The sequence below is a fragment of the Protomyctophum parallelum genome (assembly GCF_964188405.1).
Source record: "Protomyctophum parallelum genome assembly, chromosome: 22".
In the NCBI taxonomy this organism is placed as follows: Eukaryota; Metazoa; Chordata; class Actinopteri; order Myctophiformes; family Myctophidae; genus Protomyctophum; species Protomyctophum parallelum.
This window is the reverse complement of record NC_139714.1, coordinates 8851372-8864345: the sequence shown is the minus strand read 5'-3', so window position 1 is coordinate 8864345 and position 12974 is coordinate 8851372. Positions and strand designations below refer to the sequence as shown.

The 12974-nt window shown below is 45.6% G+C and overlaps 1 protein-coding gene across 1 annotated transcript; it reads right to left on the bottom strand.

Annotated features, from left to right (window-relative positions):
* Positions 1-10625: 10625 nt before the first annotated feature.
* On the bottom strand, positions 10626-12335 carry LOC310853369 (potassium voltage-gated channel subfamily A member 1; the record flags this gene model as incomplete). The annotated part of the gene is made up of 1 exon (XM_083757682.1): positions 10626-12335. One exon carries the CDS (start codon positions 12333-12335, stop codon positions 10626-10628), a length of 1710 nt encoding a protein of 569 aa, XP_083613808.1.
* Positions 12336-12974: the final 639 nt, after the last annotated feature.

The following is a 12974-nucleotide window of genomic DNA, read 5'->3' as shown; positions in this document are numbered from 1 at the left end:
TGGTGATGGATGATGATGGACATGGAAGGGGAATCTTCTGAAAGCTTCACGGGCAAATATAATCAACTTCAAAATAAAAATAAACGGTCACAATGACCTCTCAGACATGCTGCAGTAGTAGTGTTAACGTGTCTGTGATTATCTATAAACAATGACCAGCCATACATTATCCCTTACTAACATACAGATTGGACAAGATTACATTTGATTTACTAATGAAAATTACACGATAGAGCTTTAAGTAGCCTACAATGTGGAGGTACATTTACTTTACTTGAGTATATGTCCTTTTTCAATACTTTTTATTTACATGACTTTTGTTGTTTAAAAAACGTTTAAATTGTTTATTCATTTATTTTGCAATCATACTTTTACTTGTGGTAGCCGTTGGCTATTCAAAAATAGCATACAGTATACAGTTCACTTTTTTTTTTTTTTTTACATTTTTGTGATTTAGATTGGCATACTGATTTAAAAGGCATTTGTAGAATTGCCAATACTTTTGTACTTTCACTCAAGTGAAAGTTTGAATACATAGGACTTTTACTTACAACAACATAGTATTTCTACATTGTGGTATTGCTACTTGAGCAAAAAGTAAAAAGAAAAGAATAAAAGTAGGATACTCAGTCAGTGTGTGCAGCTACGCTATACTGAATCTGTCAGCAGGGGCATTCAGAACGTGTAGACATTGTTGTTAGCGGGAATGAAAAAATAGGCAACATCCTGCTATCCACATTCAAAGTAATACAGGCCCTTTTTTTGCCAATGGGTTCCCAGATTGGGGTGTCTCCCCGTGTTGGCTGCTCTCCACTATACGTAACACAATACCATGAGGACATGGACGTGGCACACATCACGCTAATTGCATACCTGCTTTATACACGGTATTACATTCGAGGCTTTGGGGGGTGACCTGATAGCCGCATGGTTAGGGCACAGACCACATAGGCACTTAACCCATTCTGACCTGAGATCAGATTCATACGAGGTTTCCGCCGGACAACACCTGAGATCAGATTCTAAAAATGTCAGTCGCTCTTCGATTTTTCAAAAATAGCAGACCTACAAGCTCGTATCGCGCCACTCGGTGGCGCGATATGAGCTTGTAGATCTGCTATTTTTAAATAGCTAAAGCATAACATGACACCTGACACCAAAATGGGTGCCCGGTCAGAATGGGTTAATTCCTGTAAGTGCCTAATTGCCTATGTACAGTAGCAGGTCTACAAAGTCAAAGTGTGCCACGTTTCGATCTCGCGGCTTGTCCCCTTTTGATCATAGTACAACAACCGACCCGGGGTGGAGAGGGATGGCTGCCCAAACCCAAACACAAGCAAAGCTACAGACTGTGGTGATCCACATACTACAGAATGAGTGTTATGTTTGACTGACCAAGCAGCGCGGCGGCAACAGCGACACAACGCACAGAAGAACGCTCACTTCTGGTCAGACGAAGGAGGAACCAGGCCCACAGCCTGCAGGCAACCCACAGTTCATAGAGCCTTCTAATGTCACCAACAACCGCTGTTAACAGCTCACCTGCCTGCTGCACCTGCCACACTGTGTCTAAGTGCCCAAGAGACAGAGGGGGGGGTAGTAGTAGCATGCCACTGACACAGGCCAGGGTCTGATCAGCCTCAATCGCATCGCCTGGAGGGTGTCTGTTGCAAGACACCGAAACACCCAGTGACGTAACAACACTGATGTTGTGTCCAAGTGTGTGCATCAGTGGATGTTTTAGCGTCACACAAAAGCATCGAAAGTAGCGGCTTGAAACGTTTTGAGCTTGTCGATCTCCTGCTTTTGAGAGGTTTGAATTTGCATCCAGCCAACAGAGTACGATGAATAGTGAAGGTTGCAATAATTATGTTCCGTCAGTGTGTCTGGCACCAGTGTGGGTCGGGGCACCATATATGGTGTCCAGGTCTCGTGACATCATGTGACATCAGCACGGAGGGAAGTCTGGAGACCCTCAACCTGAGGGTCGCGACCCCTCCGGGGGGTCCCCAAATTATTTTAGGGGGGTCCCCAAATTATTTAAAAAAAAATTTCCAGCCAATCAACTGAATGGAAATGGAAATTTAGAGTTTACATAGTACACATAGTGCATGCAGAAACTTTCCTTAATGATTATATCTAGCTAAAATATTGGCCAGCAACTCTACATCTGACCTCAAACCTCAAACCCTTAGATCTCCTGAGAGAACCTGTTCTGACATTCCATATGTTGATCCTTCCCCATCCAACCTTCCTCTTCGATGTCTCCCTTTTGACTGATACCTGTCCATTTAACTCTAGACGGGCCCGCCCAAAGGCTAATGTGGCTATTCTGACCGTTCTACAAATGGTTGCAGTTCAGGACAACTGTGTACTATAGATACATGCAACCAGCTCAGTGGCCTTGTGGTTAGAGTGTCCGCCCTGAGACTGGGAGGTCGGGGTTCAATCCCCGGCCGGGTCATACCAAAGACTCTAAAAATGGGATCCAGTGCCTCCCTGCTTGACACTCAGCATCAAGGGTTGGATTGGGGGTAATTTACGTCCCTGCGACATACTAGCGTCATGTCCAGGGGGTGTACTTGTACATCAAGCTGCCTCACGCTACAGAAACAGGAGACAGGCTCCTATACCCTATGGGCCTCATGGCTCGGCAAGGCTACTACTTATACGTACATGCATGTGTTTCCACACTTAGAATACAGTGTCTGTCAACCACTGAAGCTTCTCCTGAGCTGCTGTACAGCTATGTGTGCAGTATTGCAGCATTTTCATCACAGCCCAAAACGTGACCCACCGCCTTTGCCACATTCCTTTAATCAGTGGCCTTCAGAAAAGTGATGTTGGGGGAGAGGGGGGGATTATGTTGAATATTAGTCATTCCTGCCCACGGAACGTCACCAGCCTAATTCCAGATGGCTCTTTGAAACTCAAGGAGGGCAAACATCAAAGCCAGCCCCCAACGCCTCTGTGCCATGACAGGATGATTATATATATATATATATATTATATGTGTGTGTGTGTGTGTGTGTGTGTGTGTGTGTGTGTGTGTGTGTGTGTGTGTGTGTGTGTGTGTGTTCAGTGACAGGGGTTCACTTCGTCTCTCCAGCTTTTTAGTAGGCCTAAACAGAAAACACATTTTCATTGGAGTCACAAATTCCATCAAATCTTGAATGGCACTCACTACAAAGTGTGAACCAGGCAGATATCGAGTGAACCGATGTGGACGACATTGTTCTTTTGGCTGTAGCCCTGTTAGTCATGTCTGTTATGTAAGGGTGCCCTCGGCTTTATTTCACATCCATTCACATTGTGGACGAGTGCAGGGCCAAAAGAGGCTTTTTTCAAAGGCAGGCACGGACCACCTGTTGCCCCCAGGCTCACAGCACCTGTCCCCCTGTAAGGACTGGGCTAACTGAAAGACAATATCCGTCAATGGGCCTCTGTCCGCATCTGAATTCCTGTGTTCTCCAAGCGTATGCATGGACTTGCTTTTCCATTGAAACAAGTCTACCCTCTGCAAGGCCTACATTTACATCGTGACTTAAAGTGTAAGATCTCACACGCACCGATGTTGACGGGGTCATCGTCTTAAATCCATTAAAACCTGAGGCTAGATTCTACAAGTGCCTTCTAAATAAGTAGTTCTCAAACTTTTTCTGTGACGTGGACGCCCAAAATTATATGTATTTGGCCGTGCGGACCCCCATCTGATTTTTTTTTTTACGCATTTTAATCTCACTTGAGGCGTTTCAGGCAACAAACAACAACAAACCACCCCTGGGGATTCATTCAATGGATACTCAGGGGATCCAGGGGGGGGGGGGGGTCCCCACTGCAAAATGAGAACAGATTGAACAACAAAAAACAGACAATCTACAAGCTCACACCTATACAAGCTCACAACGTGTCGCATCGTGAGCTTGTATGTTCTTGATCTGCTGTTGTCAACAAAATGTTGACAAATCTCTTCTCTTCCAACCAAATCATTTCAGGATGATCTGTGGCCAAATGCATATCCATTTTGGAGGGGTCCTTGACACGAAGGAAAACGGGTAGAAAAATACTCATGAACTATTAAGGAAGAGTGAGTATAGAGTGGCCGGTAAAGGACCATGGCACCATGTACTATTACAGAACAAAAAGGACCTAAGGTTGTGTGTGTGTGTGTGTGTGTGTGAGTGTGTGTGTGTGTGTGTGTGTGTGTGTGTGTGTGTGTGTGTGTGTGTGTGTGTGTGTGTTTCTCTAGAGAGAGGGCTTCAGCCATTCTGCCATGCAATCTGTTAGGACGCTATACTAAGGCAACTCAATCAGACAAGAACAAGAACACACTTGTCCCGTGAGAAAACACAATTGCCATGTTGCATAATCTAGAGCCATTCCTAAATACAAAACTTCACTCCTTCACCCGTTGTCAAACTCGGAAATAATCTTTCAAGACCCACATCATATTTTATGAAATAGACTACATAAAAAACAATGTGAAAATAAAATGTGATTGTTAAAATATAAATTTTAGTCTCTATCTCGACAAAATGGAATACTTGAATGTACATTCAGAACGTACATATTTTTGTTTAATATTTTGGTGTCAGCGTCAGACACGTAAATAAAATCATTCATTCATTCATAGATAGTTTTTTAGTAATAGTACAACATAGACATAGACAGACACTTTAGTTGTCACTGTACAATACTTTAAAACAGTTGCTGATATTTGCGCCGCCCTCATTCAAAACAATGTATTTAAAACTCCAACTTGTCATTCTCCAGGCATTCTATAAGAGCACCGTCGAGAGTGTTCTGACGAGCGGCACCCCTGCCTGGTTCGGGAACTGCACCGCTGCAGAACGGAAAGCACTGCAGAGAGTAGTGCGAACAGCACCGCGCATCGTGGGAGGGGAGCTTTGTGTGCGTTGTGTAGGGCTATAGGGCTGAAAACATCACCAGGGACATCCATCACCCCGCAGCCATAGCCTGTTCAAGCTACTGCCGCGCCCACGGCCGGGCAAACGCTACATGAGCATCAAGAGCAGCACCTCCAGACTCTTGAACAGTTTCTACTTGTCAACAATTAGACTGCTGAACAAGAACAAGAACTAGGACTGGTGACACCGCACAGACTGAACTGAATTGGTCTCTTGTTCTAGTAGAGACTACTTATACACATAGGCTACATCGCTATTATTAATTTTTATATGCATACATATTGTACCATGTAGATTAGTCATGTATCTATGCACTTTATGTTTTTCTTTTAACTGCAACGATGAGCCTGCACAAACAAGAGTTTCACCCATGTTACTTGTAATGTGATGTGACAATAAAGTTTGATTCTGATTCTGATTTTAGGCCCCTCCTTTTTTTCCTTTTTTTTTAACCTGCTTTTTCCTTTATTTCCGGGGGCTTTAGTTCCAATGCACAGCAATGTGTCCCTATTTATGTCTCCATGTAGCCTATATGTCCACTTCAGTACGGCAACACATTGACCACTGCAGTAGCAATGTTACTACAGCGCAGTAGAGTACAGACTACAGCACTACAGTACAGAGTACAGTACTGTACAGAGTACAGTAGAGTACAGTACAGAGTACTACAGCACAGTATACCTTATAATACAGCACAGACTACAGTATAGAAGCAGGGGTAAGCAACCTTTGGCACCGGTGCCAACATTGGCACAAAGAAGGGTGATCACTGGCACACTGGCATAAATTGGTTTAACCCATTTTGCGCGGGAACCCATTTTGGTGTTAGCATTACGTTGTGCTTTAGCTATTTAAAAATAGCAGATCTACAAGCTCATAGCGCGCCACCGAGTGGCGCGCTACAAGCTTGTAGGTCTGCTATCTTTGAAAAATCGAACGACTGACATTTTTAGAATCTGATCTCAGGTCAGAATGGCCGGTTAATCAGACCAGTGTGTGTCCAGTGGAAACCTCGTATGAATCTGATCTCAGGTCAGAATGGGTTAAAATAAACTATATAAAAAAGTCAAATAAATGAAGGCCCTCACATGTGTATGTAAATTAACATCCTAATTCTGCATTCATTAAAACTCTGAACTCTGACTGGGGAGGGAGTCTGGGAGATAAGTGGATTATTGCTCCTCTGATTCTAATTATATCATAACCATGATAACAATGTGAAAGTACATATTTTACAAGAATCGAAATATGTTGGAATGTTTGATGTCGTGTCATTAAACTTCATGTTCACAATGACATGGCACACTGACTATCTAGAAAATAAATACATGGCACTTCATTTAAAAAAGGTTGCAGACCCCTGGTATAGAGTACAGTACCTGTACCGTACAGAATGGGTAGTACAGTAGAGTACAGTACACTACAGTATGGTACAGTACGCATAGTACAGCACAGTACAGTACAGTACGGTACATTATGGATACTACAGTACAGTACGGAATAGGGATGTTAATAGTTAAAGGAGAATTCCATACTAAAAGGCTTTCTTACCTTTCTTTGTAGTTGTTACGTCCCCACCAAAGAGGTCCAGGTGTTATTTTGTGCAAAAGCTCCTTATTGGCTATTTCCCCTACCATAAGCCCTAAATGAATTGCATTGAATTGAATGGGAATTGAATGGGGCTATGGGGTGTTGTGCTAATTTGCTTATATCCATCGCTCAAAAATATAATTTCTTTGTATATATCCTCTCTTCATAATGTAAATAATATCCCAAGTGGCACACTTTACTACTTCTTTCGATGGAAATAAGTGAATTAGCATAACACCCCATAGCCCCATTCAATTCCCATTCAATGCAATGCAATTCATTGAGGGCTTATGGTAGGGAAAATATAGCCAATAAGGAGTTTTTGCTAAAAAAACAAACACCTGGACCTCTTTGGTGGGGACGTAACAACTACAAAGAAAGGTAAGAAAGATAAGAAAGCATTCTAGCATGGAATTCTCCTTTAATCATTCCAGTTAAACATTCCAACATATTTCGATTGCCCACGAATATAACCTTTATATTTACTTTCACATTGTTATAGGACCTATAACAATCTATAATATAAGTAATGATTATGATATAATTAGTATCAGAGGAGCAATAATCCACTTATCTCCCAGATCTATGCAAAGCGCCTTGGATAAAGGTGCTATATAAATGCACCATTTATGGTGAGCAGACAAAATTGGAACTGCATGGGATCACCATACAATTGATAGCTGATTGTCTGAAAATGTTCAACCCACCTGAAACTGCAAGTTCTGTTTATGAAAGAACATCTACCTCATCAACACTGTATGTAAAGCCATCTTATTTGTCCTTCTTTTTGAATAGGTGTCATTGCCGCAGTGCCATAGTCTGTTGTTGCAAATTGCAGCGAGTATGGACTTTCAAGCTGCTGCAGAGTCTTTTGTTATAGGAAAGGTCCCTTGTCTGTGTTGCCTGCCGCCGCAGCAGCAACCTTGAAAGCAGAAGATAAACTCATACAACAAGCACGCACCGGTTGGAACTATAAATGCTCAGCCTCTTTCCTCCCACACCATTCTGCAACCCATTCTGACCTGAGATCAGATTCATGCGAGGTTCCCGCCGGACACACACTGGTCTGATGAACCCATTCTGACCTGAGATCAGATTCTAAAAATGTCAGTCGCTCTTCGATTTTTCAAAAATAGCAGACCTACAAGCTCGTATCGCGCCACTCGGTGGCGCGATATGAGCTTGTAGATCTGCTATTTTTCAATAGCTAAAGCATAACATGACGCCGACACCAAAATGGGTGCCCGGTCAGAATGGGTTAAATCAGTGATTCTCAACTTTCTTTTCTTTTCATGTCAAGGGCCCACAGATGTATATGTATTTGGCCGAGGACCGCCGTCTAAAATTATTTTGTGTCAGGGGCCTCAATACAAAATGTGTGTTGTTAAAATGTTTGAAAATATCTACAAGCTCACAACGCATGGCATCGTAATTCGTTGTGAGCTTGTATGGTGTACATAGGGTTAAAGTGGCTAAACACTTTTTTACATAATACTTTTTTTTTTACTTAAAATTTTATCCCACGATTTTGCAACAATGTTTTTCACCCAGTGTATCTAATGTAGGCTAATCCTGGGCACTACACTTCCTCTGGCTCCCATCAGGCCCCCCACGGCTGGCCAGGGGGAGGTAGTTTAGAAACCAGGATTATTGCATGTTTTTTGTGAGGGTACCTACCCTAGTTTGAGAACAACTGCATTGATTGATAAACATCTAAGATAATTGCCACCGCCTCAAAGATCTCACAGACAAATGCAATTCTGTGTAATCATGGTCGCCATCCAACGAATATTATAGAAATGACAATGTTGTCTCCACGAGTCAACAGTTAGGATAGCTAATCACATCCAATTCATCGCTATAGGATCTAGAGAGGGTGCTCAACCTTTTCTGGCCTGATCCAGATCCCTCTGTGGTGCTGAAGGAACAGCGCCTCACCTGCACACAGCTATTCCTCTGTGGTGCTGAAGGAACAGCGCCTCACCTGCACACAGCTATTCCTCTGTGGTGCTGAAGGAACAGCGCCTCACCTGCACACAGCTATTCCTCTGTGGTGCTGAAGGAACAGCGCCTCACCTGCACACAGCTATTCCTCTGTGGTGCTGAAAGTACAGCGCCTCACCTGCACACACACAGCTGTAGCCTAGCGCTGAAAGGAGAGCACCTTGGTGCCCAGTTGTTTCAACTTGCTCACAATTAATAGATTTAAGTTGAACTGTCCCCCCCTTCCTTTTTAACCCCTTGAACCCCAGCGAACATGTAATAAAAAAAATCACACGCGTATGAAGTGAGGGGCGCTCTTATCATCATACGTAACATGTCGATTCTCTCAGACACATATGACGTAAATTCTCCATTCACCATTCATTGTCAATGAGTTTAATCTTTGTGTATCAAAATCTACACCAATAGCTGAATATAAGATTGGGCCCTCAAAAAAAGTCACGCCTGTGAGAAGTGAGGGGCGCTCTTATCATCACACGTCATCTCATTCTGGCCAATCACAATTTGCGTCCTCACTTTTTCCGTCTTCACTTTTGTCTTCAGAAGAACCGACATGATTTGTACGCTTGTAGATCAAGCTATTTCCAGGAAGATATTCAGTGACAACTCATTTAACCTCCAGACTGGAGGGGGCCTATAGTGCACTAAGATTGAAGTGGTTAAATGCAATGATCATCAACATGCTGCGCCGAGGCATATACTCACCTCGTCTGTATACGTTTAGCTTGGACATCCTCGACGTCTCCAGATGGACTTTGTGCTGCTGCTGCTGCTGTCCTCACGATGGCATGCCGTTCGTATCCCTTACTCCCTTCCAATATGTTATGTGTGAGTCCGTTTGTTTCTTTGTTTAACCACTCAAATGGTCCGTATATTATATTCAAATGGTCAGTAAAAAGAAAAAAAGGCCGTTGGTTTCAAGTCTCGAGTCACTCCCCCCAGTTGGTTCTATGGAAGTCCTGTTTAGGGATAAATCCACTGTCCTGGTAAAAGAACGAAACAGCCCACTGAAACAGCCCACTTTACAGAACCTGAGTGAAGTATATGGGAACACGCGTTTTCGGTTTGAGAGAGAGAATGAACGGTATAGAAATAAGTTATCATATACTGTCCCGTCTGGAAAAAATAAAGTCGTCCGTCTTCTATTCAGATCTAAGAGAATAGGCCTACAGTAATCAGAAAAATAATAAGCAGTATAGGCCTGTATGGGATATATATGTACATATTCGCGAATTGCATTTAATGCAACTTTTTTTTTTTCTCCTTTCTTTTTTTGAGTAAACATACGACTAACTGGCGGTTGGCCTACATTAAGAAAAGAAAATAATTTGGCGTGGACAGTTTCTCTTTTGTTTATGTGGATATAATACTATATGTATGTACAGTAGTGTATTTATGGGGGGGGGGGGGGGGGGGGTAAGGCCTACTACCCGACAGCAGTCTCGTAACATAATCCCCTGTGTGGATGTTAAGCGCCCATGCACGTAATTATTTCTAGTCGTCCTTGATTAGTGTTTCGTCATTAATGTCCATGATGCAGTGTGGGTGATCTAGATATCAGACATTTACGGGTTTGTCTGTATTTGGGACTCTGGCACCGACCGTAGCCTAGTATTATGCCATATAGATAGAGACTTTGGGCTGAAAATAGCAATGCAAATATCTACAAGCTCACAAGGCATTGCATGTCATAGCCAAATAATATATAAAACAGGCTTTATAGCCTTTGCTCTTGTATTTTGCAGGGTCTCTCTCTCTCTCTCTCTCTCTCTCTGTCTCTCTCGCTCTCTCGGTGTGTGTGTGTGTGTGTGCGCCGCGCGTGCGTTCGTACGTGCGTGTGTGCGCGCGCGCTTATCAGATGAGGGGATTATAATGTGCTTTTTATAAATCAGTTGCTCTCAAAACTTTTTTTTTTCTCCCTCCCCCAGGATTGCAACGTGTTGATCCTTTCCCACTGTGCAAATACTATAAGAGCCCATTAATGCGTATAGGGGAGGGGTCGTATATAGGCCTATATTCTACAACAACTGACACTTTGACGGACTTTAAGATTGGCCCACACACAGACTGTATACGTTAATGAACTGGATGAGACTGTCGGGGCTACAGGTCCGTTTCTCTCGTGTCAGACACGTTGAGACAGAACGCGTAAAGGGACCTCTTGAAGTCCATGCCGCTGCTGTTCGCTTTGTTGTTGCTCTTTTCCACCGACGCGCCTCCCTCGTTGTTCTCCCCGTCTTCCGACTTCGCCGACGACTTGCTGCTTTTCCGCTTCAACTCGGGACTGGGCTGGTCACTGTTGGGCGGGTCGTCCTTCAGAGACGACTGGTCCTGGTCCGTCTCGCGGTGGTAGAAGTAGTTGAAGTTGGACACGATGACGGGCACCGGCAGGGCGATGGTCAGCACGCCGGCTATGGCGCACAGAGAGCCCACTATCTTACCCCCCACTGTCACGGGCCTCATGTCCCCGTAGCCCACCGTGGTCATGGTGACCACGGCCCACCAGAAGGCGTCGGGGATGCTGGAGAAGTGGGACTCCGGCTCGTCGGCCTCGGCGAAGTACACGGCGCTGGAGAACAGGATGACTCCGATGAAGAGGAAGAAGATGAGCAGGCCCAGCTCCCTCATGCTGGCCTTGAGCGTCTGTCCCAGGATCTGCAGGCCCTTGGAGTGCCGCGAGAGCTTGAAGATGCGGAACACCCGCACCAGGCGGATGACTCTGAGGATGGCCAGCGACATGGTCTGTCCGGTGTGCTCCTGGGCCCCCGGTTCCTGCTGCTCCGGCTGCGCCAGCTCCGTGCCCACCGTGATGAAGTAAGGCATGATAGACATGATGTCGATGATGTTCATGACGGTCTTGGAGAACTCCGACTTGCTGGGGCACGCGAAGAAGCGCACGAAGAGCTCGAACGTGAACCATATCACGCAGGTGGTCTCGATGATGAAGAACGGGTCGGAGAAGGTGAGCGACTGCCGCTGCGCGGTGCTGTTGTCCGGCCGGATGGCCACCGGGAGCTCCCGCTCGTCCCGGAACTCCGGCAGCGTCTCCAGGCAGAACGTAATGATGGATATGGTGATTACAATCACGGAGACGATGGCGATGCCCCTCGCCGGCATCGAGCTCTCCGGATACTCGAATATGAGCCAGACCTGCTTCTGGAACTCGTTCACGGGCAGCGGCTTCTCCTCCTCCTTGATGAAGCCCTCGTCCTCGCGGAACCTCTCCATCGCCTCCTCTCCCAGCTGGTAGAACCGAATCTCGTCGGCGAACACGTCGATGGACACGTTGACGGGCCTCCGTATCTTCCCGCCGGACTGGTAGAAGTAGAGGATCCCGTCGAAACTCGGCCGGTTGCGATCGAAGAAATACTCGTTCCGGAGCGGGTCGAAGTATTTGATCCTCTTGGCGGGGTCGCCGAGCAAAGAGTCCGGGAACTGGTTCAGCGTGCCCAGCTGCGTCTCGTACCTCAGCCCGGCGATGTTGATGAGGACCCTCTCGTTGCTCTCCGACTCCATGTCCATGTCCAACATGTCCTCGTCGAACAGGTGCGGACTGTGGTCCGCGCGTAAAAGCGCATCCATGGTGTTCTCGCTGCAGCTGAATGTGCTGTTCATGTCGTTGAATTTCCACGAGCTCTGCGGAGGGCCGACGGCGGTGTTCAGCTCTTTGCCATAGTCCTCCTCTGCGAGTCCACTCTGGACAAAATGTGGCGGAGCGGGCGGGTGATCCAGTGCGTTACGGCAGCTCTCCTCTGCATTGCCACCGCTCCCCTTGGCGCCGCCGTTCTCAAAGCTCACCAAGGCTATCTCCATTCCGAAGCCATTAAAAAACAATTACAATTATAATAAAAACGCACTTGAAGTTGAGCGACCTATATCCCCTCGCTTTTGCCGAAAAACTTACTCCGCTGCGTGTCGGAGAAGGGTAGATAAAGTCCAGTGCGCCGCCCGAATCTCCCGTTGTAATAATGCATAGATGTTGTTGTAAACGCTTGAGCCTGCACATCCAGCGCTCCTGGTCCCGTTTAAGTCAATAATTCCACGATGAAAGAGATACAGAAGACCCGGATGTGCAAATAATGGTTGTTCCCTGACGTCTAAAGCTTTTCCGCCCGTCGCCGCGCTTTGAATGTAGCCTGTGTGGAGTGGATGTCATGCGAGCTGTCATCCTCAACTCCGATGAAAGAGAGGGGGGGGAGCTAGAGAGAGAGAGAGAGAGAGAGCGTGAGCGTGCGACTGTCCGTGCCTGTGTGTGTGTGTGTGTGTGTGTGTGTGTGTGTGTGTGTGTGTGTGTGTGTGTGTGCGTGCGTGCGTGCGTAAATTCCGGAGTTATAGCCTATACTTGTAACAGAGAAGCCCATATATCTACATTGCAGTAGCCTATTGATACTTTTTCCACCACTGGTGATATAAGATGTCCTTGCTCCCTGCATGGCCTATCTTTCTCTGCCG